Source organism: Ambystoma mexicanum, chromosome 3p (assembly GCF_040938575.1).
Source record: "Ambystoma mexicanum isolate Mex_15411 chromosome 3p, UKY_AmexF1_1, whole genome shotgun sequence".
Taxonomy (NCBI): domain Eukaryota; kingdom Metazoa; phylum Chordata; class Amphibia; order Caudata; family Ambystomatidae; genus Ambystoma; species Ambystoma mexicanum.
This window is the reverse complement of record NC_090925.1, coordinates 262,632,638-262,656,673: the sequence shown is the minus strand read 5'-3', so window position 1 is coordinate 262,656,673 and position 24,036 is coordinate 262,632,638. Positions and strand designations below refer to the sequence as shown.

The 24,036-nt window shown below is 46.2% G+C and overlaps 1 protein-coding gene across 2 annotated transcripts in view; it reads left to right on the top strand.

Annotated features, from left to right (window-relative positions):
- The window catches only part of SLC17A9 (solute carrier family 17 member 9), a 227,757-nt gene extending 205,786 nt beyond the window's left edge, over positions 1-21,971 (top strand). The window contains exons 13-14 of one of the 2 annotated variants that reach the window (XM_069650756.1): positions 18,383-18,412; positions 20,026-21,971. In XM_069650756.1, coding sequence (XP_069506857.1) covers positions 18,383-18,412; positions 20,026-20,183 — 188 coding nt within the window. In that variant the 3' untranslated portion in view covers positions 20,184-21,971. The remainder of the gene's footprint in view (positions 1-18,382; positions 18,413-20,025) is intronic. The other variant, XM_069650757.1, reaches the window with a different exon arrangement.
- The last annotated feature ends 2,065 nt before the right edge of the window (positions 21,972-24,036 follow it).

Below are 24,036 nucleotides of genomic sequence, written 5' to 3'. Positions count from 1 at the left end.
CAATGAAGGGGAACGGCTCCAGCAGGTCAGTTATGACTACCTGGTGGTCCGGTATGAGTATAATGCAAAATGGGCCTCCCAACAATAACAGAGACCTTATCCTTAAAAGGCGTTCAGGAGTAATACACTCAATTAATGCACAAACTGTCCGGCGCCTTCCATTAACAGTATTTGAAGTATATGCAGCACAGGTGTGGTCCGCATCCTTATACAGCAGCGAGATCTGGGGATATGATATTGTTTCTTCCTTGAAAAAAATTTGTAAAGAAAACTCTTAACCTCCTTTTACTTTGATCTGTTCAACAATGTAAATGCATCTCCAAATGCGAAATCCCGGAAGTAGTACAGGCATCTTTACAGGGTTTTAGATCAAACAGGGTACGGTGTAGAAAAGGAAGCAGCCCTTGAGGTGTGGTTTGATGGTGTTGGGTCCTTTCCTCTAGCACTGGCATGGCTGCAAACACGGTAGAGAGCCGACTGAGAGCTGGAGAGCCAGAGTGTCGAATGAGGAAGGCCTGCGGAGGAGGAGGATTTTCAACTGGACCCTCCAGATTTCCTGATCTGCTTCCGAGAGCCTCCAGTGAATAGTAGCCTGCAGCTGACAGGCTGGCCCTTGGTGAGTCCAGGCGAACCAGGCGCAAGACTGCCGCTGCCTTCGTCTGCGTGACCTATGGCCTATATGGCTCCATACATATTACATATATTCATATAAGGATGAAGTGTCCTATGATTACGACAACATATGACGCACATTGCCTGAATGTCATGTTGCTAACTGCCTGATGTTGCAGTACTGACTCTCCACCTAAGCCTAAATGTATTCTAACATGCCGGTGTTGCTGCTGCTCTTGCTGCCGTCCCCTCGCACAGGCACCCTGACCACCACGGCGACCCTGCACCCTCTCATCTAGGACTACATCTGCGCTCACGTGAGGGATCACGTGGCTGCTCTGGACTTGCTCGCTGAATCCGCCGCCACCAGCCTCCACAGCTGGTGTTGCGGCTGCTGTCACCTAGCGCAGGACAAGGGTTGCTGCCCATGGCCCTCTGACCTTCGCGGCATCTGCTTCTGGGGCCTCCTCTGCACCCTCCCATCTAGGACTACATCTGCGCTCATGTGAGGGATCACGTGACTGCTCTGGACTTGCTCGCCGCAGCCACCACCTCCAGCCTCACCTGCCAGTGTTGCTCTTGCTGCCGTCACCATACGCAGGATATGGGTTGCCTCCTGAGGCCCGATTACCATTGCGGCACCGCCTCTGGGACCTCCCCTGCATCCTCCCATCCAGGAGTCGATCTGCAGTCGCGTGAGATGGCACGTGTTTCATTCCACCTACATCCTGCCCTGAGCGACCCTCTAAGCCCACTGTCTCTGCCCGTCTGCCCTTGGCAACTCTGGTTCATTCCCCACCGTTATTTCTGTTGCTGTCGTCTTCTTGCCATGGCACGCCATTCTCACCTGCTGTTGACTATATCTAGTGTCCTGTTCCTAGTACTCATGCATTCCTCAATGCCTGTTCACTTCTCTACTCGCCCACAATGTCCCTGCACCCCTGTGCACTCACAATCCTGCCGATCTTTCTGACCCCCACTGTGTTCCTCCCCATTATCATCCCTATCCATATGTCTTTAGAATGTCTGATCCGCCTGTAACAAGTCCCACTCTATTCTTGATCTGTTTCTTCGTTTTAATTTTCATTTACTCTGTCTTGCCAAGACCTGGATTACTCATGACAATACTATCACCCCTGCTTCTTTTACATCCTTGCTCCTCAGGTTTGCCTATTCTCCCTGGCAAGGGCAGCAGACAGGTATCCTGTACCACTCATCATGGTAGAAACAAAGGGGCTATGCGTGGCTCCTAAGTCCGGTCACTGAAATATACCAGCCAACTCTGTGTGCGGCGAGTAATATTCCTCCTCTACCACCACAGGAAGAAAACGTTATTGCTGCTGCATAAATGATGATGTGTTATTTATAGTGCTTTTACCAAAGCACTTTACATGGAACATATTTACATACACTATCACTCAACCGAAGTTGGTACTTGTTTATCGACCTCGGAAGGATGAAAGGCTGAGCCAACTCCTTGCCGGGATTTGAACATGTACTGCTTAGATAAACACAACTACTTCACTTCCAAGTCATTATTCTCATCCCACAGAGCCAGTACAGGGAAGGGGGGGGCATCATTTCCAAATTTTCTGCTACTTTCCAAACTCAGGACTTCGCGGTTTGCTTTGTACCCAAATTATTATAAATTGCTAGAATGTTGAACGGTGGTAACAAATATAAAATGCTGTGAGAAGATGGCCAATGACAGAGAAATGCACATGTCCAATTTACCAACACTTTTTCTAGAACGTCGAGAATTTGCAGAAGGAAGCCTCCCTCCCCACAAAGCCCTCAAAGCAGTCCCATCTGAGCTGAAATCTTTTCAATGAGAACCAGTCCAGGAGGCCTCCCCTCTTGGGCCTGGCCAGCACTCTTGGTCTGCCCACCATTCGACCCGAAATGCTTAGCACATGTAGGGACCCATGCTTCCCCCTGGCACCTCCAGCACCCCGCCAGGGTCACAGTCCCACTACTGTTGCTTGGTCACACATCTGCCACCAGAAGTCCTAGTTCTGTAGGTAACTACTACCTTTGGTTTAATCAGCAAATGGCGTTTTTAGTTTAGGATATTAGGTGGAGCTTGCGCCACCTGTAAGCCGGGACTATTGCATTAGAGTACAGGTAGCGATAAATGGCATATGAGGGTCACACAGCTTGGAGGTGTTGTTTGGTTATTTGCCCACCCATTGACTACCCATGGCCATGCTAATCTCTATGGCCACTACTGCCCACTTTCTGCCCCTGCCAAAACACCACCTCGTGGGAACTCTTTAAGCTTGCTTTACTCAAGCCTTACCATCAAACTTTGCACGTGAAGTGCCTGCCAGTGGTTTGTCAATGCAGTCTTCTGGAGTTGACTTAATTAGCGCTGCGAACGTGCTACTGGTGCAATAAAACTGTCTTAACCGGTTCTGCCTTCAGCTACTCGATTTATGAGCACTATGTTTGTCCTTCATTGAAGTCCTGTTAAAAACAAGCATTGAAAAAGCCAACATTTTTGGCTTGTGTATAAGTATTAGGAATTTGCCAGACACTGCTATTAGATGCCCAGGTATTCACACCATTTTTTTTTACCTGTTTACCTGCTTCAATCAATGGGCAGTTAATACCACTACAGCAGTGACTGGCAAGTGCCATTTGCATGCCTACACAAAAACCCAAACTGTTCACATTGCCAGTGCTTCTTTCTACTTATGCTTGATCGGGATCAACACATACCACGCAGTCCACCTTTTTTAGTTAATTGTTTTTAATAATGTACCCTAATACGTCATAATTGCACATCTTCAGGAAATTAACCACACCTGAATGTGTGTGGTAAAGGCACTGCACGGCAAGCACCAGTGATCGGGCTGCACCACTTGCGTGACTCCAGACATTGAGTGCAGCCTTCGGTGGCATGCTGGAATTAGTGTCTGCCTGTTAGTCACATAGAACCTGTGTGTGTGCCACTCAGATACACTGTACGTGCTGGCCACAGGGCACAGCCTGCAGGGAGAAGGAAGAAACCAACACCCTGACAGTCAATGCAGGTTAAGCCTGGCTAGCTAGGCCAGCGGACAAGTGACTTATTATCTGCTGGGTTCCTGTCACAATGGAACTGTATGGAGGAGACCCAGGAGGAGCTGGCTCTCACCTGAAGACCCACTGGTCCAGCAAGCTGGGTGGGTGGCATTCTGGTATCAGTGTCCATCTGCAAGGCTCAAGTCGCGTGTACACACGGGTGGACAGAGACCACCCATTTTTTTCAGAGGGTGGACACCGTCTCCCTGGGTATTTTAGAGGTTGTGTGTATAATGAGCGAAGTTGTCCTGTCTTTTATAAACTTGTGAATTGACGCCATCCTCGGGACTCAAACCGTGGTTGCCAGGTTCACAGGCCGGACAAACAACCGAAGCTAAAATGTCACATTTCACGACCGGTGAAAACATTGTTATTGATTCTTGGTGTTTAAAACGTGCACACCTCTTAATGTTTTCAAAACACTATTAGAAGGAAATATCCGCTTGTTTTTTTGTGTGTGTTGATATTATGAAAGGCAAATGCCATTCGTCCTGTGCCATTTGTTTGGTTATGCAAAGCCAATTGAACGAAATGTGCATATTTCACCTTGTACGTTTTGGAGGTATTATTTTTTATAATACCAAACTAGGAAAAAGTTACACATTTTTGTTGTGATTATCCAAAATATGAATGTTGTGGGGATAATTTTATTAGAAAGTTTTCTATGAGCCAGCATTTTACATAGTTCCCATTTCTTACGCCAGCAAGTGCAGGGATGGGCCTCGGGTAAGAGATGAACCTCAGATCAGCAATGGCCTCTCAGTGAGAATGGGTCTCACGGCAGGGATGACAGAGTAGTATTGCGCCTGAAGGCAGAGTTGTGCAACGCTTGCAGGATCAGTTTGCCAAAAGTGGTATTTGTATAGAGGCGACTGCCAACGTCAGTGCTTACATGCTGTTGGGTACTTTCCATGCAATTTTCTGCATTTAATGGAGTGCAAAAGCAAAGGGTAAAAACAGGCAACATCACTTTTACTCCTTGCTTTTACTGTCAGTTTTTGCAAAGAAATCTAAGTGCCACCAGACAGAAATGCATAGCAGATGGCTTTTAGCAGGTGCAAAAAACAGACCGATTCCCTGGGAATCCATTCCCTTTAAGCTTGCATGAGAATCTCATGCAGATGTAAAAGCATGTGCCCTTTGGAGGCGGAGGAAGAATGCTCCGCAGACTCATTGAATCCTCCGAAAGGTTGCAAAGTGCCTTGGAATTTAAAAGTAAGGTGTACATGGCTAGTACCTTGCTTCTATGCCTTACTTTTTCAGTCCGGGATTTAGTCAATTATAATTTTGCTGTTGTGTTTACGCTTTTGTTTATTTTGGAGGGGATTGCAGGGCCAGGAGGCCGGGTATGGGGAAATCGATAAGGACCAGAGGCTTGGGGTGCGGGGGGGGGGTGCAATAAATGCTTTTGCAGCAGCAAAGTCAAGGAGAGTGCCCTTAAAAATGGACACAAAACATTAAAAACCAAGACTAGTATTTACTGTTTGCGCTCTCGGCTTTGTCTGAGGAATTACTGCAAAGCTCTTGAATCACATTGTAATGAAACCTGTTTCATTTGTATAGCAGTGATGTATTGACGTTGGGTAGGAGTTACTTAACCCTGGAGTGTAGTTTGGGATTGGCGTGCATGCCGAGCGCTGAGGGGGTAACATGGGAGCGCGTTTTAGTGTTTCGCCCTGGGCACCAAATGGTCTAGAAACTGCCCTGCTCATCCTGGTATTCCTGCAGAGTAGGGGCCATTTTGTCACAAGCGGATATTAAAGTGGATCCATGAAGCCAACGGCAGCCGGTGTGATATATGAAGGCTAGATTCAACATGAACAAGGCACCTATTCTCTAAAATAGGTCGGCGGCTAAAGTTTTCAACTTATGCAGGCATAACATAACGTAAGCGTAGGGTGACCAGATTTAAAAAGTAAAAAACCACAACAGGGCAACTAACATAAATGTAGGACTAACTCTTGAAACTGACTGTCAAGGCACTACACTTCAGTAGCGTTTGGAGGAGAAGGGAGTTTAAGTGTTACTGTTCAAATAAACACATATTATAAATAATTCATCACAAGCTAACACTATCTTCAGTTGTAAAATGCAGCATTTCTTCTGTGTGAGATGGTGCATACCTGCTTGTCCGCTATGAAGACAGACTACCAAAAACCGGGACTACTGCAGTTTCCAATGGAAACATAATCTTGAGAAAGCGGGACAGAGCAGCAAAAACCGGGACAGTCCAGGAAAAACCGGGACATCTGGTCACCCTACGTAAGTGGAAGGCCAAGTTGTTGAGGGCCGCGTTTGAACGCAGTGGTGAGGTGAGTGGTATTATGAGTGGCCGTGAGGAGTGAGCAGTTCATAGTGAGTTCTGTTGTGAGTGGGCTATGGTGTTAAGCTTTGGGGCAGTTCTACTATAGTGTCTATGAGTATGTTGTGGTGTGACTGGCTTGGCTTCAGGGGGTGGTGGCTGACGGGCAGTGGTTGTCGGGGAGTGGTGTTGGGCTCGGCATCAGGCCCCATTGCCTTACAACTCTCTGGGATATGTGACATTGGCATTGAAGCCATTTACTTTCTTTTCAGAAGTTTAATTAATTCTCGCCTGTTTTGCCGGTGTGTGGCAGTGGCTGACTCCAGTGGAGTGTTGTTCAGCTATGCAATGGTTTGTGCAGTTGGGCGACAGACATTGCAGTCGGCTCTGAAGCTGGGAAACTTCTATTTCATTTGTGATCTGTTTTTCTTTTTATATTTTTCACTGGTGACACTTAGTGGTAGAATGGTGGAATAACACCCTCACTGAAATGACGTTTGGTTTGCAAGTGAGAATATGAATGCTTTTTGTTGAGTGCGACTAAGGCCAGTTCAATAGCAGTCAGGCCTTACAAAGTTGTTAAAAATAATTAGACATCTCAACAGTGATCAAAAGAAATATTTGAGGGAAGCTGAAAGCAGCTCCTGGTCATTGGGCATTGCCCAGTTACACGGTACCTTTGAGCAAGAGGAGCCAGCAGGGGTGGACACTGGAAATAATTTTCAAAGTGGCCCCAAATTACACATTTTCAGCAGGCTTTCCCTTTTCCTATGTGACCATTTGGAAATAAAATAGTTTATATCACAAAAGAGGCTGAGGGTGCAGCAGCCTCCCAGGAAATGTCCTAATGCACCCTTCTACACATTTCCAAACGCACAGAGATAATAGACATGGGCATGTTTGTATGGCACCAGATGTCCCGGTGAGCTGTTGGCATTAGGTTGACCAGGTTCTCCTAGGCTAGGCGTAGGAGCTACACAACGTTCAGCAATCTCAGCCCCTCTGTCAATGCACAGGTCAATGCACAGCACAGGTGATGCATGTTTCAGCGGCAGAGCTCACACCAGAGGTCGAAGTGGGCGGGAGCGGTGTTCCCATACTTTTTATTTTTAAGCTTCACTGTTCCTATACTTTAATTTGAAAAACAAACCGTTCTGGAATGGTTTAGTTTTAAAATAAAAGTGTAAGAAGAAGTTGAAGCTTCCACTTCAGTGCACTGCACATTCCCATAAATAGCAGATGCGTTTGTTTGGGGGTTTGGATTGTGTGTGGGAGGGGGCGCAGGGATGGGGGTTGTGGGGCAGATCAGCAGGGAACCTAGTTCTGCGACTTCTTTTCGTACACTTTGACCACTGGCTCACACAGTTGGTACATGGTTTTCAGGTTTTCAGGTGAGAGAGTGTGCATTAGGGCATGCTTTGTAAAACTTGTTTGCAAATGAAAATGCATTTGCGCTCCCAAAAAGCTCTATTTGCGTATTCACAAACTGCGGGTGCTTCAGAGGGAGATCAGATGCCTACACTCCTTGCATGCAATATGTCCACCACCATATGTGTGACTAGATGGGCAGGAGTGGTTAGGACCTCCAGCTGCCCCCAATTTGCTAATGTAAAATGGTACTGACCAAAGGAGGGACCTGGACCACGAACGGAAATTAGGGTCACCTACATACCCTTGTGCGTCACTGTGACCTGGACCGCCAAAGAAAATGACAGTCAGCTACAATCCTTGCAATTCATGGCGAGCCACCAAAAAAGGGTACACCACTTGCTCCTGTTTCTCCCAGCTCACAGCCTGCCCCTGTTCCTCCCTGGCACACATCAGATTGAGCGGATTGGCAGGGACTATCCCTTTAATCTATTTTCTCCACACGCATTTCATTTGGCCACGCTTTCGCCTACATTGGAATTCTTCTTCTTTTCACTTTTCACTAAGTGCAAGCTTCTTGTCCGGAACTTGCTCTTTGGAATTTGCCTCATTAACCAATGCACACGAGTCTTCCTAAGTGCTTAACTCATCTTCCTCAAAACAACAGACACAAACTGGTTCCAAAAATGTGTATTAGCGGGAGCTTTGCAGGTTGACTCTTGCACAGAGGTGAGATTTGCAGGCATACTGTTAATTGAGGCTGTGCTATGCAATTGTGTTTCTTCTCGGACCCAGTTAAGTGGGGCGAGGAATTGGGGGTGTGTCGGCTTGAACAACGTGGTGTGGCCCAAGTGGTGGTTGGGCTTGAAATTGCTTGGCTCGGTACAGCAGCAACAAACGCCATTTTTCCCAGGTTGCACTTTCCTCCCTGAGCGCATGTGCCTATTGCGAGGCTGCTTGTATCGGGGACCCTCGTGAGACTCTGTCTCTACATACCTCCTTTCATTGAGCTGCTTGGTCCCAATCAGTCACAAAGTCTTCGTACCCTGCTGGCTTGCATTTCTCTCTATGTAGACAACCTTCATAGTTCGCACTGCTGGGTGTCCCCAGAGCTGACATTACTCTACTGTCCTTCTCTGTGTCGTCAATGTTTCTTACCCCATGACCCTCCATCTAACTTTCCTTGCAAACCTGGCTCTCCTTCATTCTTGGGGCATGCTGCACCACAAGACCCACTCCACTGATGTCTGGTGTGGCGCCATCATCCTTCTTTTGCAACCTATTTTCGTTCATGCTGGTTTTTCTGGACTCACTAGCTCTTTTCTCATGCATGGCAACCATTTCCAAGTTCTAGCTCTTCCTGTCTTCTGTGTATACATGATTCAAACCTTTCTGAGTAACTCTGATCAGTTTGCTGAATCTTGAGCCTGTGTCTTGATCCTTGATCTTGTACTTTGTTCTGTGCACTGTTCATCTTTCGTCACTCCTTCTCTTCATATTTGCCTTACTTCTTTGAATTCTCCAAAACACATCTTCCATGTCCAAAACTTCATCCTCCCTAACTCTGTTTAGCCAAGGCGGTACCAGTGTGGGCGCTGCCCTTCTACCCTTCAGCATGTTAAAAGGAGACACATTGGTGGTCCTGTTTTGAGTAAGGCGATGAGATGTAATAGCCTATTTCAATGTTTTGTATGGATCCATACCTGAGGCTCTGGCTAATTGCAGTGCACCTTTGATAAATCTGTTGGTCCTTTTGACTAGCCTATTAGCCTGGGGATGATATAACGAGGCTTTAATCAGCTTAATGTTATTTCCACTAAGAATGTATCCATCTCTCTGGAGACCAACTGGACACCATTGTCTGTCACTATCTCCTTGGGTAAGCCTTCGCTTTGAAGAACTGCTGTGAGAACTTCTATCACTGTCGCTGTGGGGATGTCAGATAAAAATTCTGTTTACACCCACTTCGACAAATAGTAACCATTATTCTGTCTCTGTGGTCTGGTGACATGGCTTCTAGCAGTCCAATGAAGTCTAGACCCAACTTGTACCACACACCCTCTGGTATCTCTGTGGGAATGAGTAGTGCATGTCTAACCTTGTTGCTTGTCACTATTTAAACATTCATGGCATCTCTCCATCATTATTCGGATGTCATGGTCCATGCATGGCCACCAGTATGCATCTCTCACCCTGCGCCGTGTCATGTTGTTCCCCAGATGTCCCGAATGGGCCCTGCAGAGAATCACTTTACTCATACCCGTCGGTGGAATGACCCGGTCACCTCTTAGTAGTAACTCATCCAATTCATATATCGCATCAACTACTTTCCAATATAGTCTCAGCCCCTCTGGAACGGCTTTCTCCTTTGGCCATCCTTTTCTGACCCACTCTGTCAAATTTTGCAATGTGGGATCCTTGTGTTACGCTCACCTGATATCCACGGGGATGCCTGTATGCCCTGGTTGGACCAGGTGGTACGCTCCTCTGAGGTCTAACTTCGTATAAATTTGGGCATCTTTGACTTGACTTAGCATCTCGGGAATAAGGGGCAGTGGGTATCGGTTTTTCACGGTGATCTGGTTCAGGGCGCGATAGTCAATACAGGTTCTTAAGTACCCTTCCTTTTTTGGTACGAAGAACAGGGGACTGGCTGCCGGAGATTTGGATGGGCGAATGAACCCATTTGCCAAGTACAGGTCCAGATAGGACTTTAGATGCTGGTTTTCTGATTCGGTGAGCGCGTAGATTCTAACGCAAGGGATCTCTGCACCAGGTATGAGGTCAATCTGACAGTCATAGGACCTGTGCGGTTGTAGCGTATTAGCTTGTTCCTTCTGGAACACATCCTGGAAATCTTGATATTCTTCAGGGAGAGTACTGGTTGCGCCAAGTGTAACTATACGACTCTTGGACTCATAGAAACCTTGAAACCGGACTTGTTTTCTTGGAGATAGCAGATGGCGGCGCAATCATGAGGAAAAGTCAGTTTTCTTGCACGCCAATCTATCCGAGGGTTATGAGCAACTAACCATGGCATCCCTAAAATTAGCTGAAACTGAGTCGCCTTGATGAGATCGAAGGAAATTGATTCCCGGTGTCCATCCTGGCACAGCAGGGGTATTCCTGCTGTACATCGGGTTACTGGTCTAGAAGCAATTTCAGTCCCATCTACTGTGGTCACCTTTTCTGTGTTTGGCTTAAAACTTAAGGGAAGCCCCATCCGTGCGGCCAGATCTTGATCAATATAATTCCCAACTGCCCCGCTGTCTATGTAAGCTTCAACGGAATGCATCCTTGAAGGTTGCTGGTGATTGATTAGGATTACTGGTATTGCAAAATGTGAGGTCGGTTGCTCATTCTTCTCACTTGACAAACTGACCTCTACTTTTGTCGAGCTAGGCAGTTTTCCGACTCCTTACTCTCATCCTTTTCTGTAGCTCCTACAATTCGCTTGGGAGGTTTTATTGGACAGTCTTTTAAGAAGTGCCCCGATTGTCCGCAGTACAAACATAACTGCTGTTGCCTTCTCTTGTCTCTTTCGGCTTTTGTTAACGGTGGTCGTATGCCTCCAATTTGCATTGTCTCTGTGGTATTCTCTGACGTGCGCGGAGTAGCATCTTTGGTTCGTACATACACGCCCCGTGTGTCGGATTTGGACCGATCCGCTTTCCGATCTTGTAATCGATTATCTAATTGCACCACCAGATTGATGAATTCACCACAGTCTCTAGGTGGATCAACTACCTGAGCCAAGACGTCCTTTAATTCCCCTCGAAGGCCTTGGTGAAACAATGTGGTTCTCTTGTCTTCAGGCCACCTGGTTTCGGCCACCAACCTATTGAAGGTTGCTATGTATGTTAGCAAGTCCTGATTCCCCTGCCGGAGTGACAAGAGTTCATTGTCTACAGCTTGTTCATGGGTGTGTCGGGCAAAGAGTTTTCCATTTCCCTTTGGAAGCCCCCAAAGTCACGTAGTAACGGATCATCATAGCTCAAAGCGGCACTGACCAGTCTGCTGCACTACCAGTTAGATATGATAAAATAAATGCTACACGTGCTTAATCGTTAGGGAATGCAGCCGGTCTGCAGAGGAAATAAAGGCGACACTGATTCATGAAAGCTGCATATTTTCTTGGATCTCCTGAAAACCTTTCTGGCGGTGCTAAGGGTATTGTTCCGGGTAAATTTATTTGCACTGGAGCAGTAGACGACGTGGTTGCCTGTGCCGGTGTAGTTGTTTCTGGTAATGGAGCTTGCCCGGCCTGTGATTGCAGTAGTTGCCTGCTGAGTTCTTCAGTGCGTTCCTTGGTGACGACAAGATCCCTTCGCAGGGCATTAGTCTCTTACCTAGCCGAATGCACTTCTGCGAGCAATTGCCCTAATAACTGGGCAAGTTGGTCCATTTCTGAGGTCTCCATGGCGCCCAGGTGGATTTTGTTATGAGGCTTCACGTTGTTACGCTCACCTGATATCCACGGGGACGCCTGTGTGCCTTGGTTGCCCGATTTCCCCCAGATGTACTCAATTCGGGAGGATGTCTTCTATGGCAGATGGGCCTGAAAACACAGGAAGACTGGGCTTAGGTTCAGATTTCGTTTCCTCCCACCAGCCCCTTGGACTCGACCTGAAGGCCCCCCTTCCTCACCTTGTTATGATGTCTGGCGTGCTCTCCGTCCTGCTTTCTGCGCAGGGGCGTGTAGTTTCTGCGGGTTGAAGCGACCGATTTAACTTCACTGATGCCAACCCATTCAAGTGTCTTTAAAGAGGTAAGTTCGATTATAGTAGTCTTTGAGGGCCTTTGCTTTCTTGCAGGCTATTAATGTCTTTCCCTGATTGTTTCCCCCTTAGGTATGCAGAGGTTCGCTGGGTGCACTGCTTGGGTTCGGCTCCTGCCGGGATTTATGAACGCGGAGCGTATGAAGAAAGGTAGGTTCAGCGCGAAGTGCGGCGCGCTAATAACTTTTTGGGCTAACCTGTATTGTTTATTCCTTTTCAGGTTACGATGGTCTTTTTGGGCGTGCGGTGATTTCCGGAGTGGAACCGGCCAAGATATGCCCAGCCAGGTGAGGAGATTTTGGTTGCTGCTGAGCTTGCCGTGAGTAACCTGTTGTCCCTTTTTCTCTCCTCCCCAGGTGCTTCGTTCTGGTGCGAGCGCGATGTCCTGAAGATGCTGCCAACGGGATGGAAGGCCGCGAGCAGCTGGCATCGAAGGATGGAAGACTGCAGGTAAGCTGGAACTGCTAATAATGTTCTTTTGTCTCCTCTGCAGGTCCGCGATTCCAGGAACGCCGGGTGCTGGTCTCTGAACACGGTGAGCGTTATGCTGCTGGCTGCAGAATAACGCAAAGCACGTTCTTTAGCTTGGGTGTGATTTATATAGCCTACCCTGTAAAGTAGTCTAGGTAAAGTAGTCCGGGCTACCACACCCTAAAACACCTTGGTTTTTTCTGCTGTTCTTCTGGTTCATGTGTCTGGGGGAAAGGGAAGCAGGGGTAGAATTCGACCTTCCCTTTTCACTTTTCTGTGTCTCCTTTCTTCTGAGTTAGTCACTCCCAATCCATATGTGCTGGCGTCGGTGGTAATAAACGTCTTCCATTGGGGATTGAAAGGTCGCAGACATGGTGCCCTCTGGATTTTCTCCTTCACTTCTTCAAATGCCTTTTGCTGTTCCTGTCACCACTCGTACTCTGCTTTTTTTAATAGTTCGCTCAATTGGGCTGTCATTTCAGAAAATCTGGGCACAAATGTGGCATAGTACTCAGTCAATCCTAAGAAGGATCTCTATTCTTCGTTGTTAGTTGGTGCATGGGCCTTCACAATGGCCTGCAACAAGTTTTTCTTGGGACTAATTCCATTTGAGGAGATCGTGTATCCCAAGTACTCCACTTCCGGCACTTGAATTGCGCATTTATCATATCGTAGACGCACACCGGTGTCCTGCAGTTTGTGGAGGACCTTCTTCAGTGCACTGTCATGCGCTGCCACAATTTCTCTATAAGTAAGCATGTCATCTTGAAAGTATGACCCATTTCCTAATTTTTCTCAGGAGTGAGTCCATCATCCTCTGGAAAGATGACACGGCTGAGGACAAACCGAAGGGCATCCTGCGAAACTGGAAGGTGCCAACCGGGGTGATGAATACAGTCAATGGTCTTGAATCTTTGAGTGAAGGAATCTGATAGTATGCATCCTGCACTTCCAGCTCAGAGAAGTCTTTGGCTTCCTTCATCATCAATAGGAGCTCATTGATGCCGGGCAACGGGTAACTGTCTGTGATCACTTCGAGATTGAAGCTGTGCAAGTCGATACACACTCTAAGATCATTTGAGGATTGTTTCTTGATCAGTACAATGGGACTCAGCCATTCCATTGACTCTATTGTCTCTATGGTGCCCTCCCGGACCATTCTCTCCAACTGCGCATGTAATGCCTGCCGTGCTGTAACTGGCACTGCTCTTACTTTATGCTTCACTGGGATTGCGTTCTGCCGTAGCCTGATATTGTGCACATAGTTTTTGTTTTTTTCTTGGGTCATTGGAGAATAATCTGGGAAACTCCTTTATTGATCCTAGCGCTCCTCCTACTGCTACTGCTAAGACCTGGTCTTCTGTGCTAGGACCCAGTTTAATTTTCAGTTGGCCTGGTCATTCCACCCTAACACAGTTGGACCTTCATTATCGAAGTATGCTCTCGTGTGTGTCTGCCTGTTGTTAACGTACCCCAATGATTGAACGGAAGCACATTTGAACACTGTTAGTCTATGCTTCATTCTCTTTACTTCGACCATACTCTGGCCTACCATGTCTTTATGTGTGTCGATCGGCAGAATAGTCAAATCCGACCCTGACTCGGCCACGACTCTGGTTTCATTTCCATCTATCTTGATGACATAGTGCTTCTTCTCTCTCCTTGCAGTGGTACTGTTGACCATTCTGATGGTGGGCGCATCCTTCCCTGTAGTATCATAGTTTGCTTTCACTAACAACATTTTCTTGCCCTTCCACCTCGAGGCAAACGCTATGTGTCCAAACCTCCTGCAATTGGAACCTTCCTTGCTCCTTGCAGGACATTCTCTATCGTTTGCTAGTTGGCGAGTACTGGCACACCTGCAACATTTCAAAGGTTCTCTTTTACCACCTCTCTCATCCTTGCCAGCCCACTTTGGTCTCCCTTTGTTGCTCCAGTACTGTATAGCATGCACTTCCGATGCCGGCGCACTTCCCGCCAATTCCTTGCTCGAGGTTTCCTCTACAGCTCTGAATTGTCTTGCCAAGCTCCAACTCTTTCTCCATAATGAACTTGTCTTGTACCTTCCTCGAGTTGGTATGAACCACCAGCATGTCGCAGATCATATTCTCAGTGTTGTTGCCAAAAGCACATGAAGCTGCACATTCTCTCATTCTTGTGGCATACTCATCTACACATTCAGATGCTTCTTGCTTTCTGCCATAGAACATTATATGGTGCAGGACTGTGTTCTCTTTATTTGAAAACCGCTTAATGATGCATCTTTTGTCCTCCTTAAATAGGTCGTAGTCCTCATCCTCGCTTGTTTCAGGATGAAGCCAGGCAAAATCCTCTGACCTTCCACCCCCATGGAATTTAGCAGCATGGCTCTCCTCCTTGCTGGGGAATAGTCTGACCCCCTCCCCCCCCCAAAAGGCATCCAAATATGTAGTGAATAGGGGTTCCCACTGGGGCCATGGGATGGTAGACCTACCTTGGGCTTGCAGAAAAGCAGGGGGTGGCGTTGCTCCCTGCATCTTGAACACGTGGGCCTCGTTTTGTGGTCCTCGTCGCCAATGATGTGAAAAGTGAATTCTGGACGAAGAGGCTGCAGTAACTAGCTTTAACGATCACAGTGATCTAACTTATTTCCAAGGAGCAGTGAACAGCACTGCTGAAGCAGTCCATGAATTTAACAAGGAAGGCAGTTCTTAAGCGCAAGAGTTTTGCTAAAATCTCCTGTAATGGAGGCGCGCCGGAAGGCTGCCGTGGGTACAGCAGCAGCAAACGCTGTTATCATGGGTTGCACTTTCCTCCCGAAGCGCATGCGCCTATGAGCCTCGCGGGTCCAAATGCATCGCGAACCCTCACAAAACTCTGTCTCCACACCCTGCTCAGACGTCCCAGGAATGGGGCGCTCTCGAAGGCAAGACGGACATACGTGCAGAGGAGGGACCTTGTAGCAAGATCCCCCACTACATCGTGCTAGCTTGTTGGAATTTCACTTCAAAATGTTCCCAAAGCATCACCACGTTTTGATTGATAATCTTTCCTTTTTTAAGTCTCAATCGTTTATTTTGCAGTGTGTTCTTCTGTCTGGCAAATCTGGGCTTCACCAACTAAAGAGTAACTGTGTGTCCTACTTTGTTCTTGCAAACGTTGTCTACACCCAATCACCTAGTAAACAATAAGCAAAAGAGAAGTTCAAAGTGCTGTTGCAATGGGCTTTTTAGAATTTGGCCAATGCAGCGAAATGCACAGACTCTATGCTCCAATAAAAACTGTCTGAAAGTTATGTATGGTTTTTACCTTCTCATCACCACCAGGCAGATGCAGGGGAGTTGGCATGAGACTGGGAATACTCTCAGGACAATGGATGTTTGTACATCTCTGAACTGAAGTGCCAAACTGGACACGTGCAGCTTTCACACCAGGCTGAATTACAAGAACAGTTTGCACCTATGCCAGCAATAGGAATCATTGTATAAATCTGGGGGGAACACAACTGTGGCCTAACCCCTGCTTTCACATCTGCAGTAATCCCATTTACCTCTGTTGCCCGCTATTATCAAAGTCCATTTAATTTCAAAATTAAAAAAGGAATCCATTGAAGTACACATTCAAATAAAAAGATAGATATTTATCTATATAATACCTAAAATCTGAAAATATGAAAAGTTCAAGCAACTACTATCCTTTTCCCTTCCTGAAAGCGTGCATACAAATTATCCTTCATTTTAGTAGGTTTCCAAAAAAGCCTTTTCTTTGGGTATTATTTCTAAATTGAAATTGTAAGGACAACCCTGCGTAGGTGCTTTTGTGGAAGCAAAGTAACTCGGCATAAATTGCCTGTACTCTGAGAGCCTTGGTAGTGGCACACTCGGCTCCATGCATACATCGTAGCATAAGCTGCCGAACAAAAGCGTGTGAACAGGGGTTTGAAGTGTTAAGCTATCAGGCTTACAGGTGCTTTCTTGGGGCAGTGCCAGAAAGACATTAGGAAGGGGTTGAGCAGGCAGTGCAACAGAGGACAGCTAGGAAAGGAGTTTGGAAAACATTCACCGGTGGGAAAGCGCACCATTCAGAATAGTTTATTGCTCCCGATGATGGCCTCGGACGAAAAATGTAGAGCATTCATACGTTGACCTGTTTCTAAAGGATATTTGGGGCAATGTTTTAGTTGTTGTCTTGGATATGGTATGAACTACACTTGGTTTGGTGAGGTACATTGGAATGAACGTTGGAATAGTATGTTGACCCTGAAGATGGCCTTGGCCGAAACGTGTTGAGCTTCTATACGTTGACCTGCTTCTGAAAGATACATGTGAAAATGCTTTTTTCTTTGGATATAATATGAACTAGACTTGGTTTGGTGATGTTCATTACAATTCCCATTGATTATGCTTTCTGTGGATGGGAAAATATTCTCTTACATCATATAGAAGTGTTTTACTTCAGTGTTGTTTCTGAGTTGTTCTGTCCTTTAGGGGTGTCTAAGTGTTGGCTTGTTAGCCTTAATGAGCACGTAGCCTCTATGTACCGCATCTTACAGTGCATGCAATAGTACCCCTGTCGTAGTCAACCTCCCCTCTCGAGCCCGTCACTCCTCTACCTCTAACTCCCTCAGGGTCAGTTGTTTTTCAAAGAAACAAAGAAACAAGCGGGGGGTAGATCTGTCTTCAGCTGGGGCCTCCCTTTGGAACTGCCTCCCTGCCACCTTGAAACTTCAGGAGAACCATCTAGGGTTCCGGAAGCTCCTCTTCGCCTCTGTCTTTGCCCCTCTTCTCCCCTGCTGATCTGCTTTCTCTCTCGGCACTGTTGCACCTGGCCACCCTCTGTCCTTCAGGGCCAGGTTCCTGCTCACCCTGCCACCCTACTGCACTGCCTCCTGGCCACCCCTTGCACTGGGGCCTGTATATGTACCCATACAGACCCCCCATTCTTTTTCTGCACTTATCAGATACACCCAATCTGACTAACCTTGCACTTTGCCACTCACAGGCTGCACTATCACTGTTTCTGATCACCTTATTTATTTATTTACTTATTATTTATCTTGTTCTCTCCTATGCTCTGCACTTTACAATTTCTCCCCCCTCCCATGCACTTTCCCCCTTTTTCCCTTCCCCGTGCACTTGCGCGTTCTAAATGTCACTGGGCCTAGTAAGATTGTTGTCTTTGTTTTCTCCCCTGTTCCCCTCCCTTTGCCTGGTCACACTCTGAAACACCTGCGTACGAGCGTGATAAAAATAAAATATATTATATCAAGAGTCAAAGCTGGCTGAATTCGAGGCCCGGGGCTTTAGCTTTAATGTATTGAAAGATAATGGTCCACTGTGGCTACTTTGGATCTGACCATACTTGCCAGTAGGCCCACGGGCACTGGGCTGATTCCATCTGCTGCCTATTGCATACTTGTTTAAATCTAAAGATATTCTAGACTGATTATATGCATCAACACATGGAAAATCTCTTACATTAAGCGAGAGGCTAGGTATTAAAGGCAATGACGGTGTGTGGGCATGTTTTATTAGGAATGTAATATCCCCTACTGTACGTAAAAGGGATACTGCAAGTCACCTCGGAGTTGTGTGACCACATTAAAGTGATCATCTTTCTGACTCAATCCTCTGTTTGGTCACAGAACTCCTCTGTCATCTGCAACATCATTAAACACAGATGATATATTATTACCCACAGTAATAATGTCTCTATACTTCTGGCTCTCTGTAATTAGCGGTGCCTAGATGCAGGCCTTGTTTGTTTTTTGTGTGCCAAGCCTTAGTTTTCTTTTTGTTCTTCACAGGTGTCGCCAACACTGGAGGGGCCCTGCTTGGTAAGTAGTCTTTACAATTCATTTATTTTAATATTCTTACTTTCAATTGATCAATTTGTTCATTTTCTTTAAAAAGGTTTCATTTTTATTTTTATTTATTTGAATTTATAAAGCGTGCAGCGGCCCTGGGGCATCGTGGCGCTGTTACAGGATATTTACTTAGGCGCACAGCAGTTTACATAGTGTGCTGCGGTGGTATGGCATTCATACAATGGTGTGATACATTAACAATGGCATCAGAATGTAAACAAAAACATGGTAACGGGTACATTAAGACAGTGTGGCATAGAGCAGGTAGGGGGTCAGCGGTTACAGGTAGAGCATATTGAACTTGTGGCAAGGCTATTGGAAGAGTTGTGTTTTCAGTGCCTTTGCGGTATGCTATGAGGGACGTCTCTTTCCTGAGGACAGGTGGCAGGGCATTCCAATCCTTTGGTGATAGGACGGCAAAACTAGAGCCTCCTGCTTTAGATCTTGACCCATTTGTACCTTTACCTATCCAGGGCACTGGCCAACACTGGGGCAGGGCAGTAGATGGTTAGAATGTCCTTGGAGATTGAAAGTCTTGAAAGTCCCAATTTTCATCATAGAGAAGGGTAAATGACTGGGGAAAGTGGATCTCTCAGCACGCCCGAGGACCGTGGATGAGATCCGAGCTCAGAGGATGGGCCAATATTGCTAGCAGCCCGCCCTGTGAAGGCTGCTTTCTCAACTCTTTCTCTTGTCCATGTTGTCTGATTAGACTAGCTTCACTGGGCATCCCATAACACATGCCCCCTTCCGCTCGGCCTTCAGTGTCCTGTGAGCGCACTTACCCCAGGTGAGCGTTCCACCTACAGTGCTCCAGACTGCCCTGGAAGCAGATCGCTCCCATTTTACTGAAGCACGGGAGTGAGTTTCTCATTGTCCCCAGAACTGCTCATTCCCAAGAGAGGGGAGTCATCAACCATTACAACCACCCCCACAGTAGGGAAGGGTTCTCCTTTTAGGACCAGCTGAAGGGGAAAGATAATCGTCACAGGCCAACCCAGATATGAAGGGAAATGTTCTCTGACTAATAGCACTCCAAGGGAGGGGAAGAATTATCCAGTAGCATCATCCAGAGCAGGTGGAGGGGCCTCTCATTAAGACCTGTTATTAGGTCCATTGAGGATGAAAAAGGCTTTTTTACATGACCACCCAGGGCGTAGGTGAACGGATCTCTTATTAGGACCTCATGGATACAACCGTGAGGAAGGGATCTCCGACTATGACAACCTCATGAGGTGGGAAAGTGTTCATATATTCAGACCAATCCGGGCAAAAGGTTCAGGCTTTCCTGTTTGGACGGCTCCCTGGGAAGGAGACAGATTCTCCCATCAGTATCACAGCAGGGGCGAAGTGCCACCAAGTGGTTGTCTCTGCATGAAGGAAATAAGTGGGGATTCTACTGTCGAATCCCCCCAGGAACCTCTCCCATTAGGACAACCTGGTTTAAGAGAAAGGACGGGATTTGCCATCAGACCGAACTTATGAGTAACTTCTCTCATTCACTGGCACAAAGTGACCAACTGTTCTGCTGCAGTCTTCTCTTGAAATACTTATGCATATCTTTCTCTCCTCTCTCATTTAAGGTGTCGTCTGGGTCAATTTGTCTGGATACTTAATTGAAGCGACAGGATCCTGGACACCGGTCTTCAACCTTGTTGCTGTTATTAACAGCATCGGCCTGTGCGTCTTCTTGTACTTCGCAGAGGCACGAAGAGTCGACATTGACTTGATCCACGTGTAGCTGCCCGGGTAGCAAGACCTTCTTTTAGTGATGCGGTGATGGGCTGGAGCAGGTGGGGTGATAAGATAGAGGCTTGTTTCAGCACAGCTGCTGCTTGAAGAAACTGTTTGCCATGTAAATGGTCCTTGCGTCACTTTGACAACTGTGAGGTGAGGAGATCTGGTGCATACGGAAAGGAGAACTCGCTAACCTGGATAGCGCGTGAACTACAGAAAAGCTGGGACGAACAGATGAGACTATGGAACATGTCTTGTCTCTAACACAACGGTGTTCCCACAACGATTCATCTCAGGCCACCTCATTGCTTGCCCATCTTAGTGCCTCCTGGGAAAGGTTCCACACAGACTAGGAATGCAGTGGAACCCTTGCCTGCTGACGAGGGAAGCGTTGTCCACGGGTGAAGCGAAGCATGTACCTTATCCAGCCTACTGGAACATCGTTCTTCAAGCCCACCACCAGGCTGCAATGGAAAAGGCCACATATAGAACACTAGCCTGGCCAATTACCCTAGAACTGCTTTCTGGTCTAGTTGTGCTCCCAAGTTGCGCAAAACGGGCCCTGCTCGGTCACCTATGTTAGGTCTACTTTTGTCCAAGTGACCATCTATTTCTCAAGTATTCTGAGCCAAGTCAGGGCCTTCCTTCCCAGGAGGCTAGTGTATGGCGGTGCAGCCTTGAGCGCCGGACGGATGTGGTAACCGAATAGGCTGAATCAGATATTTGACACTGTGAATGGGGGAGGTGGGTTTACCAGAGACGATTAATGGGTATGAGCACACATTCCATAGGACTTACAGAAATTCCTTCCATTGGTGATGCAGCTGCCGATATTTTTCAAGATAAGACTTGATAGACCTCACATTCCACAAGGGCGGAAATGTAGACTCCGATTATACAGAAACCAATAGAAATAGAAGAATGCTTCAATACCCTATAGATCTTGGAGGAAAAAAACATGATAATACTTTTTACTGAAACAATGCAAATATGATGCAAATATTATACGTTTGTTTGGGACCACAGGAGCCATTTTCTGCAGCAATATATGTAGCAGGTGGGGTGGGGGAGGGGTTGGCAGTAGGTGTCAAAACATCCAAAGGACTGAACGCCTCCCTTCTGGCTGGAAACCTGGAGCTACACCTTTTGGGTAACCATGGATGCCAATTTTTCTTTTAGGAAAACCTGTTTTCCTGCCTGCCACAGGAGAAGCTGTAATCGATGACAATCTAAATGTCCTGCCAGGGATGGCCCCTTGGTTGGTTGCTTTAGCAGATCTCTGTGGTTATGGGATGTTGCAAATATTATTTCAATTGATACAACACGGTCAATAATTCTGGGGAAAGACTGGCACCTTCATCGTAGGCATAATTGTAATGAATTTGTGTATTGTGTGCGGACAGCTGTTAATGCCATTGGTCGAAACCATTTCATGTCCGTCCTTGGAGTTATCTGAAGCCAAAATGTTACTAAGGCAGCGTGCGTTCTGACACGTTTTGCCATACACACTACGCACTGCGGTTGAGACACTGCGGCCACCCAGAGGTGTGCTGCATCTCGCCTTGTGTGGAAGAGCACTTTACAGAACTTCAAAAAATCACTCCGAGTAGATATATTTTTCAGAAAAAAAGATTTTTAAATTATACAGAGTTTTTTCGAAGTTTTTAAAGATTTAAAGTTTTAAAAGTTTTATGTGATCCATTTTCGAACTGTTACAACATAACATATTTATCTTAAAGTTTCCAGTAAATAAAAGCATTCCTAAAGGTAATGGATTGCTCTAAAGACTTAATTTGAAAAGTGTCTTCTGGTTTAGTATCTAGTAATATGATCTATTTGAAATCTGCTGTGTCCCCGTTTTTCTCATGTTTTGCTTGCTCCCTTTTTGGTTGTGTTTTTATAAAGCTTCGTTTTGAATGCATACAGCTAATTGCCAGTTAAGACTCACTGGGGTTAAAGTACCATCGTAATGTCATCATCTGACGCCAGGCTCCTGGAGTGATGTAACCGGTGGAGTCAAAATGCTGCCCCACTCTGACGTCATGTTCCTGCGGGAATCTGCGGGTTGATGTCCACCAGTGCCAACTTCTCCTGCCACGTTCGAGGAATGATGGCCACCCTTTCTGCAGTGTAACCACATTCTGTCCAATGGTTCCGGCAGCCATGGCCAGCTGCTGCCGTCGAGAGCTTGGTTGGACTGGAAGAAAATAGAAAAGCATCCCCCAATCCTCACAAATGGCATTTACTTACTATTCATGACAAACGGAGTACTGCCAAGGGGGCGGAGGGCGGAAATGTGTCGCAAATAGTGTGCTTTACAACACATTTAGTTAATTACTGCTAATCAAAACTACCGCCCAAACAGGCTTCCTTTGGCCCAAAGGTGTCTGTGCAATATGAATCATTGTTAAGCCGTACCACTAGTTAATTTTTGTTGTGTATTAGCATAATTGACCTAAACACGTTTGACCTAAAACATTTGATCAAATTTTTTGGACCTTTTTTTCAACCAAATTTAATTAAATATACATATATGGGGGTGGGTAAGGGTATAGATTAGGGTGAGGGGAAGTGGAGAGGGTGTTGCTGGGGAGTCTCACCCCGAATTTTAGATTGGGGAAAAAAGGTCAAATGAATTCGATCAAATGTGATTAGGTCAAACTCTTTAGGTCAAATGGACCCAAACCGATTTGTGTACTGTTAGTTTTTAGTTCAAAGGCTCCGAACAGTGTCTTGGGCACATTTTCTTCCCGCAGAGCCAAACTTAGCATCAGTCTGCACCTTACCAACCTCGCGAACGCGTTTCTTTTGTTATTCGCTGTACCTTTCAGTTGGAAATGACCCCTGGCGCACAAGAAAGACCCCCACACAGCAGCAGTTATCTGGAAAATGTGCGTCTGCTTCCACATTACAGTGAGTGACACAAAAAAACCTTTAGAAAGTTAGTTCACATCCATGATGTCTACTAGTTTGATATGCAAAAAGAAAGTTTGCTTCTATGTCAACAGTCTATTGTTCACATCAGACACAACTAGCTGGAAGTTTGTGAGAAAGCATCTCTAGAACATGTGACTTTTTTTCCACACTTTTTTATTCTTCCTGAAAGTGCAGTGGTGTTAGACATTGCCTCTAGTTTTCCATTCAAGATATAGAAAATAAAGCTACAATGATATTAATTCGGCTTCAAATGTTTCTATAAGGATTCACATGTTGCCAGGTTATGCAATTGGTGCATTTTCCGAGTACACTCGATAAGAGTTTTAATGTGAGCCTTGAAATCCGAAACTTAAATATTTCTACCAAGGACAGTGTTAGGATTGGGTGAGGGCGTTAAATAAGCACCCCGGAGCCTTGTTTAGTTTAGATAACTTTAGTGGGTTCGTGGGAACAAAGGTAAGTACATTAGGAATAATACAGGATAAGTTCATGGGCTAGAAGCACCCACCGGTCCCCCTGTGCCAAGCTTAAGTTTCCAACTAGCAATAAAGGAACACAGGCACTCACATCCAAACATTCCAACCAGAACACTCCATACCAAACATTCCAGGCTCAGGCACACATACATAAAGGGAATAGCCACATAATCAGGATAGGTAAAAACACAACACATCTCCCCCCTTACATAACCAGGCAATCAAAGGAAGAAACAGAAGGAACAGTGTTAGTAACATATATGTATACAAAAAAACTATCCTTCTAAACATCCATCCAGCAAACTGCTCCTAGCATAAAGCTATCCCCTACCAAGTCCTTAGAGTAGCTGCCAATTAGCTAACCCACTTCCAAAACAATCACTAGAACCATAACAGGCCTTTTATGGAACTCACTACAAGGGAACCAGCCCACAATCTCATACA